The sequence below is a fragment of the Tenrec ecaudatus genome, chromosome 14 (assembly GCF_050624435.1).
Source record: "Tenrec ecaudatus isolate mTenEca1 chromosome 14, mTenEca1.hap1, whole genome shotgun sequence".
NCBI classification, from domain to species: Eukaryota; Metazoa; Chordata; class Mammalia; order Afrosoricida; family Tenrecidae; genus Tenrec; species Tenrec ecaudatus.
The window spans coordinates 52680718-52706673 of record NC_134543.1 but is presented as its reverse complement, the minus strand read 5'-3'; the positions used below and the strand labels follow the sequence as shown (position 1 = coordinate 52706673).

General features: G+C 39.4%; 1 protein-coding gene across 1 annotated transcript; it reads left to right on the top strand.

Moving 5' to 3' along the window:
• The first annotated feature begins 3499 nt into the window (after positions 1 to 3499).
• PSMC6 (proteasome 26S subunit, ATPase 6) lies at positions 3500 to 24682 on the top strand. Its single transcript, XM_075530822.1, has 14 exons — positions 3500 to 3642; positions 4597 to 4676; positions 4777 to 4816; positions 5061 to 5113; positions 8445 to 8512; positions 8760 to 8874; positions 13042 to 13129; positions 14224 to 14285; positions 14370 to 14493; positions 14825 to 14886; positions 18225 to 18345; positions 18442 to 18522; positions 22430 to 22501; positions 24209 to 24682. Exons 1-14 carry the CDS (start codon positions 3516 to 3518, stop codon positions 24325 to 24327), a joined length of 1212 nt encoding a protein of 403 aa, XP_075386937.1. The 5' UTR covers positions 3500 to 3515; the 3' UTR covers positions 24328 to 24682.
• Positions 24683 to 25956: the final 1274 nt, after the last annotated feature.

Below are 25956 nucleotides of genomic sequence, written 5' to 3'. Positions count from 1 at the left end.
ACATAGTCACACCCTCCCCGCCCTGCCCTGCCCTTGCTTCTCCTATTCTAAATTGGAATTAGAGCATTTCTTAGGAATATTAATAGAATCAAGAAAAGACCTGTATTTAAAGGCTTATCTTAAAACAAGCAGTCTTCTGAGTGAGGCAACAGCTAAATCCATATGGAAGAAGGACCCCAGCCTGTGTGGTTCACGAATTTTAAATAATAAAATCCAAGAGCGGAGGATGGACCGGTGTTAGAGCTTAAATTCTGAGCTCTCAGTTTGCAGAAGGCGATGCAGGACCGTGAACGCGCAAAATCCATTTGCAGGTTCCCCAGTTGGGCTACTCCGCCAGCGAATCCCCTCCAATCATTGGCCCGGGATGTCAAGCAGAGTGCACTGACAAGTGGACTATGCAGACTTAATGAGGCATGTAGAGAGACTGAGTTTTCACACCTTGTCCTTTCTTCCCCTTTGCCACATTTAAAATTTGTTCGAGTTTTTATTATTTTTTGTTCTTTTCAGTGGAGATTTATGTTTTATTGTCATTGTGATGTGTTGTTTTGCCTTTTTTTAGGTTTTTCTCTATGCAATCCAGGATAGGTAAATCTAAAGAGACAATAATCAGACTCATAGTTTCTTGGGGTTATGGCAGAGAAGCTGGGGTGGGTAAATGAGGAGCTAGAAGGAGTACAAGGAAGAAGAAAATGTTCTAAAATCAATTGTGGTCCTTAGGCCTCTGGCTGTGGGCCCCGAAGCCTGCCTACCACTTTGCTGTCTGCTGCTTGTCCTCTGCCTCAGGATTGTGGCCTCTGCTGTCTCCACTGGCCTCTATTCTTTCTTGAGGGTCCTGGTATTCTCTGTTCCTGCTTCTGAGATGTTTCTCTCAAACCCAGGAAAGGAAAACTGACCAATAGTCCTCTACATCTTATGTGCATGGTCCCATCTAGTCACTTGTGACTAGGTGAGGAAGACCAATGTCCTCGCTCGCTATGGGTTGGAACACTTAGTCATTTGTTGAGAATTACAAAGACTTACTGATAGACAAGCCATTGTTGTCTGTCTGTCTAGCTTTCTCCATATATAATTAAATATATTGATATTATATAGTATTCATATATAAATATAGTATGCATATAATTATATATACTCTAATAAACGTATATATGTATATACATGTTTATAGAGCAGGGGTGTCAAACTCAATTGAAGTGCAGGCCATTTGGTACAACAGGCAAAAGTCACATGGACCACATCACATTTACAAATTCTGTTAAATTTATATTTTAAAGTGAGGATTCAGGAATATGGGTCGGATAATGAAAACACTATATAATTGTCTTTATTGAAAACATTTATTTTATTTAGTGTATTTATAAAACTAAAATTATTCTTTTTTACCCGAAACCTGCCAGCACTTTCCTCTTACTAGTTTTCACTTACCTCTTATGTTGTGACCGTGAAATATAACAAAGTCACTAATAAAAAACACAGAATGTTGGACAGCTGACAAATGTGATGCACAATTGTAATGGCTTCCCTCTAAAAATGTTAACTAGTGCTGCCGCTAGGTATGATTCATAACAGCACAACCCGTAGCGCTCTTTCTAACCTGTTCACTATTGGGATCTGTTTACATGACGTGACATTGAGAGTGGCAGACATATCGCTTTCAAATGTCACCACGATTGAGTCAGCGCATTAATACACGTCCACAGGCCCCCAGGAAAGGCACTGGGCCACGTGTATACTCGTCTTCAGTAGTTAAAGAGTTAATGAGGGAATTGTGTGTACGGTGTTGCCTCGCCTAAGCACTATTTTCTTCATAACAATTTTTTCTATTTTCATTTTATTTTCAGAGCATCATGGGGCACAACAAGTTACCTCGGGAGCCGCATGTGGCCCACTGATATACATGGTATATATACCCCTGATATACATGGTATATACATATATGTACGCATATGAGTCCTGAATTGCATCAAACTGTTCTCTTTTTGCTCTGTCACATTCCTTATGTCTTGATGACCGAGGAGATATATTTCAGTGTGATGAACTGGCTTAACCGGAGTAGTTGCTACTGACTAGGCGAAGAGATCATCCCTGACCAAACCATCTTCTTTGTGTATTGTCTATTGCACAAACTAGCTGTAGTTAGAAAAATGGAGTATTCATACAATACTCACATAATTTTTTCCTAATATATTTGGAAGATTGACTTTATGTGACTTTTGGTCATTAATTTTGACTTTATGTTGATTTATATGTTCAAACTCAAATATCCAGGGTCATTGGAGAAGAGATCAAATGGAGTTTGTTTGGAGAAGCAGTCCCTGGGTATTGCCCATAATTTGCACTCACTCAGCTCCTAACCAGAAAGCTGGTGGCATGTGGAGGAAATGTCTGGGAATCTGCTCTGTAAAGATCCCAGCCAAGGAAACGCTACAGAAATCTCCTTTACGCTGACACATATCAGGTCACCATGAATTAGTCAAGTGGATGAAAATGAGTTGACTGATTTTTATTGGGACAACCAAATGCCCCAGAAACATTGCTGGGAAGAAATATAACAGTGAAGACCTATACCTACAAAATTAGAATCACAATAAGCCATAATTAAAAACAATAATTAAAAAAAATCACTATTGAGTTTTTTTCCATGCCAGATGATATGCTAACAACATTGGGCATATTATCTGATTTAGTATATATGATATCCACAAGTGGTAAATAAAATAGTTACATTAATTTTACAGAGATAGAGAGACATCAAGTCATTTGTCCAGAATCATAGAAATCTAAAAGCAAGTGTGTAAACTCCAAAAAAGATTCCATCTATTTCAATATCTTTGTCTGTTACTCATGCCTAAACTCCCTCTTCTTAGTCTCACTGGCCTCCTCTCTGTTCCTAGAAATGAGCTAAGCAATTTTTCACTACAGAATCTTTTCACCTGGGCAGTGTTCCGGTTTGCTTTATGGCTGGCTCTTCATTTCAGATATCTGTTCTAATTAATTCTGCTCAGCTTGCTCTGTCTGCTCTTCATGAATTTGTGTCCATTACAGGATCTATTACAGTCTGACCTTTTAAAAACATTTTTCTAACTCGATCATAAGCAGTTGTACCTGCAGTAGCTCACTCATTGAATGAATGAATGAAATTGCCTACTGCTTCTGCATTTGGAGCTCCTGTGGAAGGGCCATCAAAACGATTTCAAAATATTGCACATTGCCCACTTCGCCCCCATTTCAGCTTACTACATTGCCTTTTGTGGCCACAGTACCGCAGCAACAGAATCCCTATGCTTCTCCGGGGAAACACCAGATAACAGCCACTTGCTTTACCCAGTATGACCTGCAGGGGGCAGTGTGGTTGGAGGCCTCCTTCGGTGTATATTGGCGCCCTCGGTGAACCAAGACGCAGCAGAAGTGGAGTAGAGAGGCGGGGCCAGCCGTTAAGGGCGGGGCCACAGGGCGCCCCGCCCCTCCATGGAGGCGCTCCCCCTCGCCCCGCCCCTTCCCCCGCCCGGGCGGCCATGGCCATTCCCGGCATCCCCTATGAGCGACGGCTTCTCATCATGGCGGACCCTAGAGATAAGGCGCTTCAGGACTACCGCAAGAAGCTCCTGGAGCACAAGGAGATCGATGGCCGTCTGAAGGAGTGTGAGTGCACCTTTCTTTGCAGATACGCTCGTGCTTGGGTCCGCCTCCGCTCTGAGGAAAGGGGCTCCTTGGCCGGGCCCGGGAACCTAGCCGAGGCTGGGAAGGCCTCGATCTCGGGACAAGGCGCTTTGTCATCCGGCCCTGAGCCTGGAAGTGAGCTCTCTGTTCGCGCGTGGAAATGGCTCGGTCGGGGCCAGCCGACCGGGTGAACCGCTCCGGCTCCCAGGTGGCCGTGGAGGAGCGCTAAAGGAGTGGGGAAGAGGTGGACCGGGAATAGCTCCCAGGTTGGGCTGCAAGAAGGCAAAGGTGGTAGGTCCCGCCCCGGGAGAAGGAAAAAGGCTTGAGTTAATGAAGTGCAAGCAAGAGGTGGAATCTAGAGGGTTGGCTTGTTGGTGGATTTGAAAACGGGACGTGTCGTTTAAGAGAAGAGTCCTTTGGTCATAATAACCCTCCTCGTTCTTTCCTGGTGGTTCGTGTGTGCTGGATCAGGCACGCAAGCTTGTTTCTCTTACGCCTGAGCTAAAAGGGCTCCTGGGATTTTTCGTAGCACACTTTCATTGAAAAGCTGGAATGGCTTCATGAAATGAAGGATGACGGGGGACCACCTCATTCTGCACTTTGGAGCCTGTTTAGGGTAGAAGGAGAACGGCACGTTGGAGCCTGTTTAGGGTAGAAGGCCAGAAAGCACTACTCCATCGAATTTGTAGTCCACATCAGCTAAGAAGAATTTAAAATGGGCTTAATCAAATAGATGTCCTTGATCAAGGAAATGAAAATGCATTGCTTTTTCTGTAACAGTTTGTTTTTAACATGTTAACTGCTCATTACACACAGCCTTATTTGTGGTTTGATAGCGTTGATACTGAAAAGTGAAACACAGTTAGGTGGCATGAAGTGTGATAGAGTTACTAAGATGACTCTTTAATTTAAAATGTTCAAATTTTATTATTTCAGTAAGGGAACAATTGAAAGAACTTACCAAGCAGTATGAAAAATCTGAAAATGATCTGAAGGCCTTACAAAGTGTTGGGCAGGTAGGTAATGGAGTTGGGGGGATAGGAGATAATGGTAATTTGTTGTTGTTTTTTTAGTGTGGCAATAAGTAATGCCTTTTTACCTGTCTGTCTTTCTTAGATTGTGGGTGAAGTGCTTAAGCAATTAACTGAAGAAAAATGTAAGTTGATTAGATTGTTAATTAGTAAGGGGGGAAAGTTGAACAAATTCTCCCCCCTCCCATTTTTGAAACACTTATTCATTTAATGACAGTAATGAAGGAGAATGGTATAGCTGTGTAGACTAAGCTTCATTTCAACCATTGACTTCTTAGAGGGCAAATACAATTGAACCCACCACTGATGTGGGTGTATTTAAATTATGCTTCATAGTTTTCCATTTGTTCTCTCATTTTCTTCCTCTAGTCATTGTTAAAGCTACAAATGGACCAAGATATGTTGTGGGTTGTCGGCGACAGGTAATACTTTGTTTGTGTAGTGCCTTATAATCAACAGAACACTTTTCACGTACGTTATTACACTTCATCTTTGAGGTAAGCAGGTCAGGCATCAGGCCCTCAACCCCCAGAGTGATCTGCCCACATCTAACTAATGATCAGCAAAGTCTAAATTCAAGCCATGGCTTTGACTTCAGCATTCTTCGTGCCCAGTCTTTCACTACCTCAGTCAGCTCTGAAACCTGTTGCTGTCAAATGATTCCGACTCATGGTGAGCCTGTAGAGGAGGCTACAGAGTAGAACTGCCACATTTGATTTCTAAGGCGATTGAGTCTTCCCAGAAGCAGCCTGCCACTTCTTCCTCCTGCAGTACTGCTGGTGGGTTTGACCATTGAGCTTTTAGTTAGGAACTGAACACTTAACCACAGTACCACTACGCCTCCATTAGTCATCTCTACACTTTGGAAACTTAAAGCTCAAAACAACGTACCATTTCATCTTAAAGTCTTTTTTAGTCTTTTTAAAAGGACCTAAGAGTTTATAATTTGTCAGTCACCAATCTTTTATATGTAAACATTCAGAAATTTAACCGTAGTCTATCATAATCCTAAATGGATTGTGTATCATTTTATTCAGAGTATAATAGAATAATTGAAATAATTATTTTCTTTTGCAGTTATCAAAAACCCTTAACAAACTTAGTGGACTCATTCAACATGTACTACCTTATTAAATCTACCGTGTTCCCGAGGAAGTGTTTAAGCAGAGCCTTCTTAGAAATTTGTCAGAACGATTTTCCCCCTCTGAATATTTGTATCAGGCTCAGCTTTTAAAACATGGACATGGCTGTAGAATGGAATTTCACTCAGGGAATAAATCTAATCTTAGAATTTTGCCCAACATATAAAGGGGGTGACATTTTCTAAATCAAAATAGTAGGTGCTTAGTCTGGTAAGTTATTTATATGCCCCTCTCAGTTCAGAGAGTGCTGGTGGTGTAGTGGTTATGAATTCATCTGCGATCCATGTGGTCAGCAGTTCAAAACCGCCAGCAGCTCTGTGGGAGAAAGACTGGGCTTTCTACTCCCATAAACAGTGAGTTTGGTTTTTGGTAGAATACTCTAATTGCCACAAGTTGGCATTTCTAAGACATATCCTGGTTGTATGAGAATAACAGAATATTTAAATACTGAAAATTTTTTGGTATTTTAAAGTAATTTTATTGTGGGCTCATAAAACTCTTATCACAATCCATACATTCATCCATTGTGGACACATCTTTAAAGCTCCTCTCCTTCCTCCCCCACCAAAATGTGCACTAAGTGATTTCTTTATCAATCCCAAGTCAATGTACTAGAATCCTTGGATCAAAATAGTGAGCAAAATTATATTAAACAGTTAACCTCTAAAGAATCCATTCCTTTGGAAACAAGGCCATGGCCACCTCAAACAATGTGTGTCAAGAATTTTACATTTCACACTAAGATTGCACAAAGGGTAATCTTCCCCCTCACCCCCATTGTACTGGGGGCTCCTACAAATCTTATGACACTCCATCATTCATTTGTATTAAGCATACTTGTACATATGTTGCCATCAACATTTCCAAAACATTTTCTTTCTGCTTGAGCCCTTTGGTATCAGCTCCTCTTTTTTTCCTTCCCTCCTCCACTCTCCCACCCTTTTTGAACTCGATCAATTACATATTGTTGTTATTTCATGTCTTAGACTGTCTCTTGTCTTCCTTCACCTACATTGTTGTTATTTGTCCCCCTGGGGGTGGGTGGGCTGTATATCCAACCTTGTAATGGGTGTCCCCTTTTTCCCACTATGCAACCTTCATGATATTTCTACTCCCACTACTGCTCCTGAGTGTTTTATCTGTTCTGAATTCTATGTGTCCAGAGCTTTTATATGTACCAGTGTGTGCACGCTGGTCTAGCCAGATTTATGGGTAATGATAGGGGAGAGGGAAGCAGTCAGGAGCTAGAGGAATGATGTGTGTTTCATTGGTGCTATACTGCACTCTGGTTGAATTGTTTCTTCCTTGTAACCCTTCTGGTGTGTGTGTGTGGGGGGGGGGGTGTCCAGTTGTCTACAGGTGGGCTTTGGATCTCCACTCCAACCCTCCTTTTTCACATTGATATAATTGTTTTGAATCTTTTGATACCCGATACCTGATCCTGTTGGCACCTCATGATCATACAGGCTGATGTGCTTCTTCCATGTGGGCTTATTTGCTTCCCTGCTAGATGGCCGCTTGTTTGACTTCAAGCCTTTTAATACCCCAGATGCTATATCTTTTGATAGTCGAGCACCATCCACTTTCTTCACCACATTTGCTTATGCACCCATTTTGTCTTCAGTGATCATGTCGGGAAGGTGAGTATCAGAGTGCTAGGTTATTAGAAAAAAGTGTTTTTGTGTTTACGGAGGCCTTGAGTAGAGGCCCAAAGTCTGTCTACTACCTTGATACTTAACATATAAATATGTACATTGGCCTCTTCCTTTCATTATAAATTAATATATTTACATTGATATTAATATTTACATTAATATATGTACATGCCTCTAGCTATACCTCTAAATAGCTTTTGCTTCCTACTTCTTTCCTCCGTTTCCTTTCACCTCCTGTCCCACTAATCATGCTCACCCTCCACTCGGCTCTCAGTAATTCCTCTTGGATACATAGCACTTGATCAAACCCCACCAGGCCTCCTTGCCATCATTCTTAGATCTCTTGTTGTTCCCTCATCCCTGAGTTTGTTGGCTCCCCTTCCTTGTCCCCTCTTCTCCCATGTCTCCCCCTGGGACCAGTGGTCCCATTGTTTTCTCTGGATTGTTTGCTGCCTATTTTACATAGACTTAGGGCAAAAGGAAAAACAACAACCAAGAAAAAGATACGGTACATAGTCCCAGGTCTGTCTGCTGACCCCTGTGAGTGTTTCCAGTCGGGTCTGATGAGGTACCAAGCCCTGTCCCCCATCGCGCTATTGGTCAGTAAGTGTCTTGTGATGGGGCCAGCTCTACAGTCCTCTCTGTGCATTGGCTGCTCCAAGCAGGGATGTCATCACAGGGCTTGATGGCTCATGATGAGGTTTGTTCTGTCTCTCTTTCTCCACCACCCCCTCACGACCCCCAAGAAAGGTAATCTTTTTTTATTTTTTGGTAATTTTTTTAAAAGGTAATCTTAAAGGACAGATGGAAATGACTTTAAATGATTGCTTTTTTTTAATGATTGGTTTTATAATCTCTTGTATTAGCATGGAGTATTCTCTCTGAAAGATAGAATGGTTATTTGGCTTTGAAGTATTGTGTTCTTTTTTGTAACATCTTTTGTTTTATAAAATTAGCTTGACAAAAGTAAGCTGAAGCCAGGAACAAGAGTTGCTTTGGATATGACTACATTAACTATCATGAGGTACATTTTTACTTTATTTAGTTTTAGTGCACCTGTTATTTCCACAAGAGGAAGGTCTTACTCAATATGGATATTGTTTAGGTCATTGACTATGTTGGGATTTTTCTTGTTTACTGATCTCCAGTTGATTTAAGCTTGTCTTCAAGATCCCCTGTAGGTATATACTTGAGTCATGTAGAATGTGTTAGTAAGATCAGCGACCGTACATAAATCTTCTAAAAGAAAATTATATGCCTTATCATTCCAGATATTTGCCAAGAGAAGTGGATCCACTGGTTTACAACATGTCTCACGAGGACCCTGGGAATGTTTCTTACTCGGAGATTGGAGGGCTATCAGAACAGATCCGGGAATTAAGAGAGGTTGGTACTGTGTTCTGGCTAGGGTTCCAGCTCAAACAACCCTGTGTACAACAGCACAACACTGCTCGTCCTCAGTCATTGGTCCATTGGAGCCATCGTGGCAGCCACTGGTCAGTCCATCTCATTGAGTGGTCCTCTGTTTTGCCAGTTTTCTGCTTTACTCGGCATGATGTCCCCGTAGCATGTCCGGAGTGCATTCGACAAAGTCGTGCCATCTCACTTCTAAGGAGCATCCTGCTGTACATCTTCCAAAGCAGATTTGTTTGTTCCTTTGGCTGGCTGTGGTATATTTTCTAGTACTATAAAAGAGGCATCAATTCTGGGCGGGGGAGGGGGGGCTTACTTCATTGTTCAGCTTTCACCTGCTCACGAGGTAGTTGAAAATACCATGGCTCAAGTCAGGCACTCTTCAGTCACTTAAATGACACTTTAAAAAGGCCTTTGCAGCACATTTGCCCAGCACTGTTTATTGTTTGCATTGCATCTGGTAAATGTGCTACACAGACCTCCTTACAGTGTTGAAAACCAAGAGTGTTACTTTGGAGACTAAGGTGTGCCTGACCCAAGCCATGGCATTTTCAATGGCCTCCTATGCATGAAAGTTGGACATTGAATAAGGAAGACTGAAGAAAAATCAATGCATTTGGACTATGATGTTAGTTAGCAAAGAATATTGACAGCACCATAGACTGTCAAAAGAACAAATAGATTTGTCTTGAAGGAAGTCAGGCAGAATGCTCCTAAATTTTTCCCGTGCTTTGGGCGTGTTATCAGGAGCGACTAGTCCTTGGAGAGGACATTGGGAAGGTAGGGGTCAGTGAAAGAGTAAGGCCCTTAGCGAGATTGATCGGCAAGGTGGTTGGGATGCGGCGCAGGACTGGGCAGTGTTTCATTCTGCTGTACATATAGGGTCACTGAGTGGGAACTGACTTCGGAGCACCTAACAACAACATGTGGTGCTTAATTTTTTTTTTTTTTTGACGGCTGCTTCCATCAGTGTTGAATGTGGATCCAAGCAAAACGAAATCCCTGATAGCTTCAGTCTTTCCCCCACTTTGTAATAGCGTTTTTGGTCCAGGTATGGAGATTTCTGTTATCCCTTTAATTCACATTGGAGGCTGTAGTCTGTACGTTTTACCTGCAATAACTTCAAGTCTTCTTCCCTTGCAGCAGGCAAGGTTATGTCACCTGTGTCTTGCAGTTGTTAGACATGAACCTTCCTTCGGTCCTGGTGTCATGTCCTTCATATAGTGCAGTTTATTGGATCCTACTAATTAATAGATAGTACTGGGTTTAGAGTGCTGTAGAGGGAAATTGAAACTTTCCCTGTATTCAAATAGTACTTACGGAATCTTTTGCATTTAATGTTCTTGTAGGAAAAAGAATAGCACTGAATTTTTAGCTCTGATTGTTATTTGTACTTAGTTATTTGGAAATACTCTGATGTTAGAAAAGTTTATACTCTTTGAAGAAAAGAGAAAGCTAAGAGTTACTGATTTAATCCAGTGCCTTTGACATACCTGGTTTAATGGCCTTTGACATACATGGTCATGGCATTTGAATGTGCATATTATGTAATTTTCTCTTAACATCCCCTCCCCCAATAATCCTCTATTATTGTTAACTTGTGGCAGACTAGGTTGCCTGTACTTTAAATATCTTGATGAAGCTGTTTGCTGCCACTTAGGAACAATACTGGTTTCAGTCATACCTTAAGTCTTAAGCTCTTAGGGCCGAATTTAAATCTGGGTTGACTTGTTTCATAAATGGCTTAATTTTCTTTAAAGCAAATTTCATCTTAATTAGACTGGAGATAGTTAGATCATCTGATTTAAGTCCTAAACCAGTAGGTCTTAAATTCTAGCTCATTCTTTTTTCTGGGATTCTTATTTAGAATACGTATTCATAGGACTTCTGAGTGTTTTAATGAAGTCAGTTAACAAAATGGAGCAAGGGAATTGACATTTAAACAAGCAGTCCAAGTGATTATGAAGGCAAGTTGCTCTTGTTCATACATGAGGAAGTGAATGAAGCATTGATTTACGTTTCAAAATATATCCTTTTCTTGCCTTGTATATAATAAATGACAAAGGAAGATCAAGTGCTCCCTGGAACTTTGAAAAGTTGCCTTTTCTAGTGATGTGCTTCATTAGCCCTATAAAGAAAGGAAGAATCTGACTGCTCTCTCCCCCAGGTTCTCTTCTGTGTGCGGTACTTTAGAACACTGCCCAAGGGCCTGTGATTGGGGATCTATTTGGCTCTACAACCATCTGGCATGAGGTGCATCTCAGCCATTACATAATGGCCCCCACGGGAGGAGGAGGGTGGGCTTATTAATTGGTTGCAGTTAAAGTTACCGTGACAGTAAATCATTTCAAAAGTTGGTTAGGCCTTCAATTTTTCTGTTTTTCCATTTTCTTCAAACTAATTTTTGGTAGGATGTTGAGAGCAGGACATATTTTTCAAAGCTGCCATGGTAGAATGACAACATATCAAAATTTTTATGTAACTTAAAACATTTTATTATTTTTTAATCATTTTATTGGGGGCTCTCCCAACTCTTGTTACAAACCATACATCAGTTGTATCCGACATATTTGTACATATATTCCTTCGTTCTTTTCTAGACATCTACTTTCCATTGAACCCTTGGGATCAGCTCCTCTTTTATTCCCTGCCCCTGCCTCTCCCCCCACCCCCCAACCCTTGTGGCCCTCTGATGTAGATTGTTAATTATTTTCAAATCTCACTCCAACCGCTGTCTCCCTTCCCCTCTGGTTTCTATTGTCTTCCCCCTGGCTGGGGGTGTGTGGTTATGTGCCATTCGTTGCTATCGGTGCCTCGCTCCTTTCCCACTTTCCCCCCACTTTCCCCTGTCACCTACCTTTTGGTATCTATATTCCCATCCTGTTCCTGGGTTCCATGTGTTGTGAGTTTTGTGTGTGTGTGTGTGTGTGTGTGTGTGTTGTGAGTTTTATCTCTTGTCTACACCTATCTATGTACCATCTAGTCTAGATGGGGAGGAGGCACTGGGGTCATGATAGCAGGGGGTGAGGAGGCTTCCAGGGATCAGGTATATTGTGTGACCCATTAGTGCTCTACTGCAGCCTGATTAACTTACCCCCTCCCTGCGACCCCTCTGTGGGGGGATGTTCCATTATCCATAGATGGGCTTTGGGTCTCCGCTCCAACCCCCGCTCCATTTTCACCAGTGCATTTTTGTTTGTTTATTTGTTTACTGTTTGTTGTGAATCTTCTGAAGCCTGTTGCCCAGTCTCAATGACACTTCACGATCACGCCGGCTGGTGTGCTTCTTCTATGTGGGCTTATTGCTTCACTGTTGGATGGCTGCTTGTTTAACTTCAGGACTTTAAGACCCCAGACACTATCTCTTTTAAGAGCCAGGCAACATCCTCTGTCTTCACCAATCTGCTTATGCACCTATTTTTGTCTTAGGGGATAATGTGGGGGGTGGGGGGAGTAAGCATCACAGAATGCCAGTTTGTTAGAACAAAGTGTTCTTGTATTGAGGGAAGGTATGAGCCGATGCCCAAGGCCTGTCTGCAGACTCAGTGTATTGCTTTGTAAATATATGTACCTAGGTCAATACCACTATTGTTATGGATTAATGTGTTTGCACAAGTGCACACCTCTGTTAATCTCCCTATCTATGCCTTTGCTCCTAGAGCTTGCCTCTGTTTCCTTTGCCTCCTCCTGCCCTGCCATCACTTTCCCCCTTCTTCCACCTCTTAGTGCTTCCTCTCTATTAGCTTGGTGTCGCTCTGATACTGATAGGATCTCTAACCTCTCCTTAATTGCTGGATAGCTTTTATTTTAGGGGTAATTTACCAGATCCACTCTGGAAAAGAACAAATTGAACATTAAGTTGTTAAAAAAAGAACATTTTACGTGTACAATTCAAATGTGCGTTGACAAATTACATACCTATATAACTACGACCTCAGTTGTGTGGTTTGTTGACTTTTTTAGATTAATTCAAAAGTAAAAGTACTTGAAGCAAAACATCTAATATAAAGGGGTCTTAGGTAACGTGGCATTCCAAAGCTCTTAGAAATTATGATGTAGATCCTTAACTATGCTGATATTTTATTTGAACGTACATCAAAATTGTTACTAACTTTAAGAAATATGTAACTTCTTTTCTAGGTAATAGAACTACCCCTTACAAACCCAGAATTGTTCCAACGTGTAGGAATAATACCTCCCAAAGGCTGCTTGTTATATGGACCACCAGGTTGGTACTAAACTATTGCTGTCATTAAATAAATGAATGAGTGAAGCATTTCATCATAAGGTGGGGAGGGAAGTTTAATAGGGCCATTTGCCACCCCCCTGCCTTTCAGAGCCATGCTGGCATGAGAGGTATATCGGGGGACTCTTAAGGCATGCTGAGTCTTCTCTGGGTTCCTGTCTTAATATGCATTCCTGGTGCCACAGTCTTCGAATTGGTTCACACATCTCTGGGCATCCGTAAAACCCCTCCTGGGATTTTGATCCTTGTATTTGGGAAAACACACATACAGTAATGAAGCAGAGTAATTCTTTAGGAAAAGCACTGTGTAGTTATTTGTGTTGACAGGTCATTAGCTGCTTGTTTTCTTCTCTCCAATAATTGAGTTGTAATTATTGATGAGGCTGCTCTGAAAATCACTTTTCTTTCCGTATTACTGAGATTGAGAGGCACATAAAATAGCTGGTAGTTATAGTCATTAATGATTAGTTTAGGAGCATAGGTTTTGTGTTTCTTTTAAATGAAATGACATGAGCTGATCATTTTAAAGAAAACAGCTGACATCAACTGCCAGTGATCAAATTTGAGTTTTTAAGAAGTTATTAAAAGTTTTGAGAAAAACTACCTGGCATTGTAAGCTTAATAACTGCTTAATATTTAAGACTCTTCGGATGGCATGAGTAGTGTGGATATCCATGCGCTTTTTAAACATTGTATAACGAAATGTGTTGACCGTTGAAAGAATTGCATAAGTTATTTTTTCATAACTAGTGCTTGTTGGTATAAAATCATGGTTTGATGAAAGGTCAGTCACTGTAGCAGAAACCATGGATCTTAATGCAACAGTGATTTTCAGTGTAGTCCAGTTTAAACATGATTTAGTATATTGCTAATGGTCTATGTTCAGGGTAATTAAAATTATGTGGCTATTTTGAGTTAAAATTTTTCCTTGTAATATTGAGAGTTTAAAGTGCTTCGGAATTTTAGATGAATTTTGATTTAAAATTTAGCTTAGAGTAGATTAAAATCTCTTTTAAAGGCTTTTGAAATTTTGCTTTACTTTTCATCTAATTCAGACTGAATTTTGCCATTCCTAGGTACAGGAAAAACACTGCTGGCACGAGCTGTGGCTAGTCAATTGGACTGCAATTTCTTAAAGGTAGAGGGGTGATTCTTTGAGTATTGTTCAGATTAAATTTTATTTCAATTCTCTTATGTTTACTGCTGTTTTTCCTTTAATTAGGTTGTATCTAGTTCTATTGTAGACAAGTACATTGGTGAAAGTGCTCGCTTGATCAGAGAAATGTTTAATTATGCCAGGGACCACCAGCCATGCATCATTTTTATGGATGAAATAGATGCTATTGGTAAGAATAACATCTTCTAAAATTTACTGTAAACATTCCCTTGAAAGGATTAAGACCTTTTGAAAGGATTAAGACATTTTCACTTCTAATTGCAACTTGTGTGGAATATATATAGTACAATGAATTAGATCCTACTTTTAAAGGATTCTTAGAGAAGTTTAATCAAATTTAACAAGGAGCTTTTGCCATTGAGAAAAATGAAAAACCTTGTACCAAAGTTAATTTTTCAGTTTAATTCTTACCATTTAATTTCACTGTCATGTTGTTTTCTTAAGTGTTGATAATGGAGGAAAAGAGTAATGCATATAAGTTTCCAAATCTATTATTTTAGGTGGTCGTCGTTTTTCTGAGGGTACTTCAGCTGATAGAGAGATTCAGAGAACCCTAATGGAGGTAATACTTGGTAGAAGGGATTTATAATGAAGTCAAATGTTGATTAAGTAGAGAACTTAATATTGCATATTTGAAGGCCAAAAGGTGTATGCTTTAAACAACGCATTTTAAATGGAACATTGAAAACATTTAATAAATGTGTCTCTCTTCCATAACCTCTATAAGAAAATGACTATTAGAAAATAACAAGGGCATATACAAAGTTCTAGCTGATGTTCATCTGTGCTGTTATGTTATTTTGAGAAGGTTAGTCATTCAGATATTTAAATAAATGTGAGTTGAGTTTGATACTGTGAATGTGCACCTTGAAGCTAGGAAAATGATTTTTAAATAACAAAAGCCATTTGCAATAATTGAGTTATAATTATGGATGAGACGACACTAAGACCCACTCTTTTTTGCTGGAATAGAAAGGCAACTAAATTACCTGGTAGATTTGCTAATCAAAGAAGGTGGATGATCGGATGGTACTTCTGTTAGCTGTTGTCTGGTTGGCCCCTGACTTGTGCACAGCTGAAGGAAATTCTGTCCAGTGCTCTACGATGCCCAGAACTCGCTGTGGAGTGGATTATGGGTTCCATATGGTTTTCACTAGCTAATTTTGGAAGTTGTTTTCCAACTCTTTCTTCCTACTTTCTCCACTGAAACTTGTTCATCTTAGCAATACACAAGCCTCCATTGACAAGTTGGCTTGGAGTTTGAGCAAGACCTCCCACATGGAAGGCAAGGATTTTTTTACTATGAATGACCAGTGTCTCACAGTGGGGTGCTAGGATATATATACAGCCTAGCCTTTACCCACCTTCTTTTTGCTCTGTCCTAATTAGATTCTATGTAAATTTGACAAAATCGCAAATTTATTTCCCATCTTCTGCACATAAAAAATAGGAGACACTAGTGAATGATGCAATGTCTTATCTTTTGAGACATTCATTTTTTCACCAGACCTATTTGAAAATTACTTTTCATTAATTACATTGACTTGCTCAATGTAGCATTTTAAAAAACTTAGAGCAGGGGGCCCACCAGGTGTTTTTGCCCCTTTGTTTTTTTACTTCAAAATTAGGTGTAGTGTGCATAGGAATTTGTTTGTAGTTTTTTTTTTTTAACTCTAGTCTGGCCTTCCAATGTTCTGAGGGACAATGAACTGGCCCCTTGTTTAAAAAGTTTGAGGACCTCTGACTTAGAGTCTCTTAGAAACATTATTTCAAGGTATTTTAAAGCCATGCCAACTGCTAGTTTTATTCCCGTAACTGATAAGTAGATAGTAAGTCACATTGTTTGACAAGCAATATTTTAAGAAATGTGTTTAATGCCATTAGATTTTCATCTTTTTATAAAATAGAACTTTGAGAGGAAGGAAATAATTATGTGGTGTCTCGGTAATTCTATGTAGAATAGGTTTATTTGAAACATAGAATATATTATCAAATTTGTTTTTTTTAATCTCATAACCAATTACCCTTATGTAAAACTTTGTTTGGCATACCACATGTACTTTCTATATTAGATTTTATTTCAAAAAGTAATTGTATGAAGATAATTTGAACATTGGAAATCAGGTCCACATCGTTTAGTTCTTAGTTCTTTACTAGCTGGAAGCTTTTGGAGGTGTTATACTGTTTGATAGCTATAAAAATGTATTGGTGAAAACCCTGGGCAACACATTTTGGTGCCTCATATGTTAGACTTGTCCCTGAGGACATTTGACCTGCTGATTCCAAAAATGGTACCGGTTCTCCCCTTCAAATCTAACTTTTGAGATAGAGAACATAAGCCATAAACCATTGTCCATTTTGCTCACCCCCCAAAAATCTTGCTATTTTAATGTAGCATCAGCTAGCCCGAGATAGCGGAAGTGCATGCTGGCTTTATTTAGGTTGTGTTGCACTAAATATTTAGACCAAGTTATGTATACCTCATATGATGTCCTCTGATACAGAGATATACTTGAACAGTGTCAATTACATGAACTTGATTTTGCCCTCCAAGAAATTCTAATTTGTTATTCTAAAAAGGGGCCAGAAATAAGAATTACTATATGGCATATAAGGAGCCCTGGTGCTATAGTGGGTTATATGTTTGACTGCTAAGGACAAGGTCAGCTATTCCAAGCCCACCAGCCTCTATAAGAAAGATGAGCCTTTCTGCTCCCATAAAGATGTACAACCGCAGAAACCCACAGGGACATTCTGCGCTGTCCTGTAGGGTTGCTCTGAGTCACAGTTGATTGACTTGGTGTGAGTTAGGTACGGTAAGTAGAGATTCAAATATCCTGAAACCCAAAATGAGTTTCTCAGAGTTCAGGTGCCTTTATTAGAATGAATATGTTCCAGTCTTGTTATAAGATGGCACAACGTCTCTATCTTTGCAAAGAAACTCTTAAAAGTTAGAATTTTTCTTATAAAGATGCTTGGAGTCAGCCTCCCCTCTGTAACATTTAACATAATTACCCATTGATTTTTTTTTAATATTAAAATGTGTTCTGAAATATTTTCTGCACAATTTGAAGAAAAACTTAGGTCTTCAAAATGCTTATAAAATTGCTGTGAAGTTTTAACATCTTCAGCACTGAATTACCCTCACACCATCCATATACTCTTATCAAGCCATGTTTGTTTTGTTTTTTCTTATCAAGCCATGTTCTGAGCTTTACAGTATCCAACTTGTAGTCTCTGTATATATTGCACAGCCTCTCATACCAGAAAGAAAAACCAGTTATCATCTAATTGAATCTAATTCATAGTTACTCGGTAGGACAGAGATAACTGCTCTTTTGAGTTGCCAAACATTTACATATTTTAAAGGCTGCAAAGTGACTGGTGGGTTCTAACCTCTGACCTTATGATTGGCAGTTCAATGTGTAACCAACTAGAAACCAGGGTCCATACACAGCTTCCCTCAGGAATCCCTTAATATCTATTTTTTCAAATCTTTCTTACCGTTTAGTGTAATCTTGTAATTTGCGGATCAGAATTCTTCTCATATTTAAAAATAGGATAATACATTTATAAAATATAACTTAACAGCTCAAAATAGTGGAACACCATATCTAAGAAACTCGAATTGATACAATTTATCCATTGGAATTTTCTGAATCAGTGCCCTAAAGAGCCTTAGGAATAGGCCTAAAACAAGACAAATTAGATATTTTGGGGGGTTATATTAATCTATCTTGGAACTTCGGAAAAAATGCCAGATGGCTTTTGTGAGTCACATTTCTTTGGGCAGTTCGTTGCATTGCATTTAGCATATAAAAGTTGTGCATTGTATATGTATTTTTTAGTGCTTGGGACACTTTGTAAAATTTGTTATTTTATTTACAAATATGTTTTTAGTTACTGAATCAAATGGATGGATTTGATACTCTGCATAGAGTGAAAATGATCATGGCTACAAACAGACCGGATACACTGGATCCTGCTCTGCTCCGTCCAGGAAGATTAGATAGAAAAATACGTACGTGAACGTTCTTTACCTTGCCTCCATTTCACTTCTTGTATGGCATTTTCTAAAACAAACCCTGAAACCTGACCACAGTTTTTAAATTTTCAGATATTGATTTACCAAATGAGCAAGCAAGATTAGATATCTTGAAAATTCATGCAGGTCCCATTACGAAGCATGGTGAAATAGGTAAGGACACAACTTACATGTTTTTATATTTGGAAAGTGAAGTAAAGCGTTATTGGATGTTACTGATGATCTGAATTTGGTTTTTAAATTCAGTAAATATTTACTGTGTCTACTGTATGTTAGGGATTATTCTAAGTGCTGAGGATATAGTAAGCAAAACAGGCAAACCGCTGTCCCTTTAAATCTGAGACACTCCCTAGGTAACAAATATCCAATTTTGGTACAACCTCTTTGTGAACCAACTCCCATAAAGCTTGTTTTATTAGAAATTTGAGGTAAGTAGAGTGGTTTGTAATAACAAATAAGCACTATTTGCATGCACATCAAAACATTTTTTCTTTTTTTTTAACATTTTATTAGGGGCTCATACAACTCTTATCACAATCCACACATATATATACATCAATTGTATAAAGCACATCCGTACATTCTTTGCCCTAATCATTTTCAAAGCATTTGCTCTCCACTTAAACCCTTTGCATCAGGTCCTCTTTTTTTCCCCTCCCTCATGTAAAACACTTTTTTTTCAATAAATTATTTTATTGAGGTCTCTCACAGTTCTTAAAACAATCCATACATCATTGATTGTATCAAGCATATTTATACATATGCTACCATCATCATTTTCTTTCTTTTTCTTTTAATCATTTTATTGGGGGCCCTTACAGCTCTTATCACAATCCGTACATCCATTCATTGTGTCAAGCACATTTGCACATTTGTTGCCACTATCATTTTAAAAACATTTTCTTTCTACTTGAGCCCTTGGTATTAGCTTCTCATTTTTTCCCTCCCCACCATCCCTGCCTCAGGAACCCTTGATAATTTGTAAATTGTTGTTATTTTTTTGTGTCTTACTCTGACCAATTTCTCCCTTCACCCATTTACCTGTTGTCAATCCCCCTGTGAGGGGGTTATGGATAGATCATTGTGATTGGTTCTCCCTTTCTCCCCACACCTTTCCATTTCTTTCCTGGTATTGCTACTCTCATTATTGATCCTGAGGGCTTTTTGTGTCCTGCATTCCCTGTGTTTCCACCTTTTATCTGTACCCAAGTACATGCTCTGGTCTAGTCGGATTTGTAAAATAGAATTGGGATTGTGATAGTGGGGGAGAAGAAGCATTAAAAAACTAGAGGGGAAAAAAACAAAAAAAGAACTAGAGGAAAGTTGTATGTTTCATTGCTAACTGCACCCTGACTGGCTCGTGTGTTCCTTATGACCCTTCTCTAAGTGGATGTCCAGTTGTCTGTCTACAGATAATGGGCTTTGAGTCTCCACTCTGCACTCCTCCTCATTCACATTGATTGATTTTTCTGGGTCTCTCATGCCTGGTATCAGATTCCATCAACACCTCATGATCACATAGACTGGTGTGCTTCTTCCATCTGGACTTTATTACTTCTCAGCCAGATGGCCACATCAAAACACTCTTACAATATTATCATGTTACAGTACTTTTGCATCTCTGAAAGTGTCCCTTGAATACTTTGTGTGCATTGAAAGATACTTGATGTACTGAGACAGACATCTGACTGGTGTGAGGTGAGAACTAACTGCACGTTACTTTTAATGTATGTACAAATTTACTTAAGGACGTTTACAGATAAGACTCGTTCCTATTCTAGGGATTATCCCTGTACCTGACAGGAAAAGTAAATTCATAGTTTATTAGGTCTTGATAGGTTATAGAGAAAAATCAAGCAAGAAAATAGAGTTAAATTATGCCAGGAATGGGCATGAGTGTACATTTTTAAATGGGGCGAGAGAGGAACAAGAAAAGCCTTATCAAGTAGATGATACCTGGAGAAGATGAAGCAACTGAAAATATGGAAAAGGGAGTAGGGGTTGGTTCATGGAGAGGGAGTAGCAGGTGTGAGACTGAGGCAAGAGCCTGCCAGGTACACTGAAGAAACAGCATGGAGGCCCAGGCATCTAAGACAGAGTAAATAGCACAGTGGTAGCAAGCGAAGTCACGAAGACCAGATTGTTGTATATACCTGAGTATAAGCCGGGTTTTTCCAGTACATTTTAATGCCGTTTTTGTGGTAAAATTGGGTGCCTCGGCAGATATTCAGGTTGGCTTATACTTGAGTATATATGGTCTGTAGCGCCTTAAAGAGGCTTTGGCTTTTAATTTAGTGAGATACGTGCTGGTCAAGGACTTTGAGTGGAGGAACGGCAGATTTCACTCTTTTGATTATAAAAACTTACAAACACAAAGTAGTGATGAGTGTACAAGATCCTCCAGTTTATTGGGAATGGAGTTGCCATCAACAAACGTAGAGAACACTGAGAAATTTGAAGAGCCCTAGTGGCCTTGCGGGCGGGCTGGTGGCTTTGTCGGCGGGCTGGTGGCTTAGCGGGCGGGCTACCCCTGGGGCTGGCACTGCAAGACCAGTAGTTGAAAACCACCAGCTGCTCTGTGGGAAGGTGAGGCTTGCTTCTTCCCTAAAGATTCACAGCCTTGCCCAGTTCTACTCTGCGTGTGTGTGTGTGTGTGTGTGTGTTGCTGGGATTAATGTATGGAAAGAGAGATTCATGCGCATTCCTCGAGGAGGGGTTGACCTGGTTTAAGAGAGTAGACTGTTCAGTTGTGCAAATAAGAGAGACAGTGAGATAAGGATACTGATTATAACAAGCTTGTAGAGATGTAGGAACTCGATTAAATTTTCTTTGATTGCTTCTGTTTCTCTGAGTGAAATAAGCAAATTGAATAATGATGGGAAAAGAGTGTTAAGGGACTTGAGAACATAGGAGAAGGTATGAAATAATTGAGCATATGGAAATGAGACTAGGATAATTCCTAGGATGGACTAGAGCAGGAGTCCTCAAACTTTTTAAACAGGGGCCAGTTTACTGTCCCTCAGACCCATTGGAGGGCTGGACATAGTTTTTAAAAAATCTATGAACAAATTCCTATGCACACTGCACATATCTTATTTTGAAGTAAAACACCTGGCGGGCCAGATAAATGTCCTTGGTGGGCCGCATGTGGCCCGCAGGCCGTGGTTTGAGGACCGCTGAACTAGACGATCATCTGGCAAACTGACAGGCAGCATTCTATGATTTAGTAGTTTGTTGGAGTAGAGCCACGCCGTTTATTCAGGGATCATTCTGTGGCTGCCTTCCCACTGCATTGAGAGCGCTGGATACTTTCAGCAGCTGCATGGCCACAGAGGCTAACGTATTTGTTAGCCAGCCATTGTAGAAAAGGCTTGTTGACTTTGGTTTAGGGGATCCATTAAAATTGCCAGGCACACCAACTGCACTGAGGCAAAACACTAAGGGGTGCAACAGAACAGCAAGGGGAACAGAGCAATGAACTCCCCAGGGAATACCAAAAATAGACTTTGGAGCCAGGGCTTGGCACCCCATCAGACTCCACTGGAAAACACTCCTAAAGGCCAACAAACAGTCCTTAAACTAACTACGAGCTTTTCTTTCTTGTGGTGTTTTGTTTTGTTTGTTTGTTTGTCACTGGCTTGTTGTTGTTTTGTTGTATATTGTTGCTTGGTTTTGCTGTCTTGTTTTTGTGCATGTTATTATCTCTACAGGTCTGCCTAAGATCGGCTGGACGAACAATCGGGAAATTCACGTGTGCTCAGCTTTATAAATCCCTGCACAGGAACATGCATTAGATTTTTTTTAGTTCATGAGTCGTTTGTTAGCCTTTAGGAGTGCATGCATCAGATTTTGATAACATTTATGGTTTTAAAGTTTCAGAAATAAGTGTTTCTGCTTGACACTGATTTGCTTAACAGAAATCTTGTTTTTGGTCATTAGTATGGTGAGTTTTTGACAGGAATGACACGTCGCTGATCAAATCACATTTTTCGGTGTAGATTTTCTGTGTGGGCTTAAGATTCCACTCTTTTTCTAATAGCCCATATTTTTTCCTAAATAGATTATGAAGCAATTGTGAAGCTTTCAGATGGCTTTAATGGAGCAGACCTGAGAAATGTTTGCACTGAAGCAGGTAAGGATTTAACATTCTACTATTGATTATAGTTTTTCAATCTACCCCAAAGCAGAGCGTGAGCTCTACAAGGACTTGTCTTTAAAAAAATTGATTAAAAAAAAAAACAACCAAAAAAATTGATTTCAGGAATCCGGAAAGAGAGAACAGAAAGATGAAGTGGAAAGAGGCTAAGTGAATAAGATAGTACACTGTTGAGGTGCTATTGTAGGCAGACCTCTGACAAACTCAGAACGACTTCCAGAATTGTCTGAAAGATGGGAGAGTAGAGCATTTATTTACCGGCTCTCATCCCTCCCTCGGTGAGATTTGTCCTTGGGGGCATTAGCTCCTTTGCAGCTTAGGCTGCCTTAGGACAGAATGTGGAAAGACATGCAAGTGGTAGGATAACGGCCCCTGGAGATCAATCTGAGGTTGTCTTACTGAACCTGTGGCTTAAATCAGGAGCCAGCACCAGTGGTAGTCTATTGAAAAGTGGGTAACATGTTTTCTCCTAATATCTCTGACCAGTAAGCTTTGGCAGAATGATTTATGGGTTGGATTCTTGGTTCACTCAGTTTGTATGAAAAATGTTAATGCTTGAATATACTTTGCTATGTGGATTCCGTGACCCTGTTTTTACTTCTGGCACCACTTGGCTTTAGAACCTGACTTACTCAATTTATATACTGAACAAATAGGAGAAGCTATAAAGGAGAATGGAGTATCAGGATTGGGTTCTCAGTATACAAGTTGATACAGGCAGTTCCTCAGTGGCATTACTACTAAGACTTCCTTAGTCTACAGAGAGTGATACCTTACTAGGCATAGCTTCTGACGGTGAGATTGGCTTAAAGTCTGACCTGTATCCACGGCACAACAACCACACACGCAGAAAACATTACTTTGTCAAGTAATAATGGGAACAAATGAATTGTAATCCTTGGAAATGAGAGATAAGTAAGAATGTTAATTCTAACTCCATAAATTTTAACACTTAAATAATGGCACTATGGTTTATATGGGCCCACTGTTCACTATTTGTAGTTTTCTATTCTCTTAAGTTTGATTCTTAGCAATGAAAATTAGTGTTTTGCTTTTTCCCAAACCATGAAATTGTTACCTGTAGAGTTAAAAAACAAAAACATTACTGCTTAAAATGTGTTAGTGGTTTGTTTTTTTTCTTTGTGGCCATTTCACCAATTCATCTCATTGAGGGTTTATTTTTATTGAGCGTTTACTTTCCCAAATATGATGTCCTTTTCTGGTGGCTCGTTAGTGGTTATTTTTATTAGAGATGCCATTGCATGAAGAGACTGCGTTGACTTTTAGATCGCCCCCATTTTAAATATTCAGATAGTCTTCAGCTGCTGTCTGGTTTGGAAAATAATGTTCACTGTCGTTATGAAAATTAATCGAACAAAGCAAATATAGGTTCCTCCATATCTACCATATAAACAAATGAACAGTAACACCCAAACCTACCCAACTCCGTAGCCCTCTATTGGGTTTATGAGGCTGTAAATCTTTGTGGGCGCAGTTAGCTTCGTCTCTCTCCCACAGAGCAGCCGGTAGGTTTGAATTGCCGACCCCGTGTTCACAGGTTACCTCACCTGACAGCACCACCAAGCCTACTCACAGAAGTTACATTATTTGATTTTCTTATAATGAACTAATAGTAGTGCAGGGATTGTCTGCATAGCACCCACATTGTTCTTTTCTCCACAGGTATGTTTGCAATTCGTGCTGATCATGATTTTGTAGTACAGGAAGACTTCATGAAAGCAGTCAGAAAAGTGGCTGATTCTAAGAAGCTAGAGTCTAAATTGGACTACAAGCCTGTGTAATTAACTGTAAGGTTTTTAGTGGCTGCATGACAATGGCCTAATGTAAAAATAAAGTTAAGGAAAATAATGTATGTATTGGCAGTGATTTCATTAAAAGTGTATGAATAAAAATGTTTGAATAACATAAATTAGTAATTCAGTAATTCTACTTTTGAGAATGGTACAAAAGAAATTTGTATGTTAATGTTGCATTTATTGCAGCAGAAATTACAAAGAAGTGCTGATGCTTTTTGTATTTGCTGGGTGAGCATTTTATAAACCATTGAAAATGGTTTTAGTTATGGCTTATTTTATATCATTTGTTTTCTTCATCCCAAAAAGTTGAATAATAAAATGTTTGATTCGGTTCACCTACGTTTATTTTTGTATCTTTTCTAAGAGTACATTTACCACGGTTTCCTAGGTTGTTTATTAAGTGAACTGTTTTTGGTTGCCAAACTGAACTTGTATTGTGTGCTTTTGAATTTTATTTAAAAAGATGACAGACATAGGTATTCATAAACATCTTATTCCTTATAGGATAAAGGTGTTGTGTCCGTACCCTGTGGTCTTCCTTCCAGAATTTCTTTGCCTACTCCTGAACTCCTGCGATTAGGCTGCTCCTTGAAAGCTACAGTTTATTTTAGATTGCATTGATAAGTTATATTTTCTAATAAGTGTGACTTGATTTTTTTAGTGTTAGTTCTCTTGTGAACTTTGAACCCTCTTTCCAGAACAATTTAACATGAGGAGGCTTCCAAAAGTTTGGTGAAAACAAATCCATTTTTCCCTGAACGCATGTGAAACAGCCCCATTATGTGCACACACCATTTTGCATATCTTGTACCTTCAGGAGCTTTTTTATTTCTTAAATTCATCCATAGTCTCAAGTAATTGTGGATATCAAGTTATGAGTGTCATGTGATACAGAGGACAGAAAATTCTGAAAGAAAAGTCCTTACCTATACACTAGCCTTTCTCATATCAGGTGGCAATAAAAACTTTTAACAACTTCCATAAGGGAATTATCATTGGACAGCAAGTAAGATTACTTTTCTAAAGATGATGTTTAGAAAACAAACCCAAACTGCAGTTTCATACACACTGGAAAATGAATCATATATGATGCAGTTAATTAAAATGCTTCAAATGAACTAAAATTCACGAGCAGTGTATTATGTCTTTGTAGAACCTTAAAAGTTAGACAACAAATTACACAACAGTAGAGAAAATAAAAAGCATTCGAACCAGGTACATAATATTCAAATTATTAGTTCTTTTATGTGTGTTAGCAGGATATTTCATAAATGAAACTAACGAAAAACTCATTGCTGTCCGTCAGTTCCAATTAATAGCCTGATACTAGGAAAAGGCATACCTGTCCCAAAGGGCTTCCAAACTCGGAGCTTTACAAGGCAGCAAGGGCGTGGCTTCTAGTGAGTGACCTCTCCATTATCAGTAACTATAGAAACTGGAGGAGGGGCTTAGATCAAAGATTTTTAATTCCATTGGAGCCTTTTGTCCATTACAATTTGCAGTTTGTGGCCTTTAAGATCTGCTGGTGCAGCAGATTGTTTAAAGAACAATGTAGTATACAAACCTAGATTGAGTGAGTGTTTCCACTTCACACCTTGGGTTTCTTTAAAGACT

Coding starts and splice junctions, on each gene's coding strand:
- PSMC6 (XM_075530822.1), top strand. CDS start 3,516: ATGGCCATTCCCGGCATCCCCTATGAGCGACGGCTTCTCATCATGGCG. Junction 5,114..8,444: donor TTGTGGGTTGTCGGCGACAG/GTAATACTTTGT, acceptor TTATAAAATTAG/CTTGACAAAAGTAAGCTGAA. Junction 14,494..14,824: donor GGATGAAATAGATGCTATTG/GTAAGAATAACA, acceptor CTATTATTTTAG/GTGGTCGTCGTTTTTCTGAG.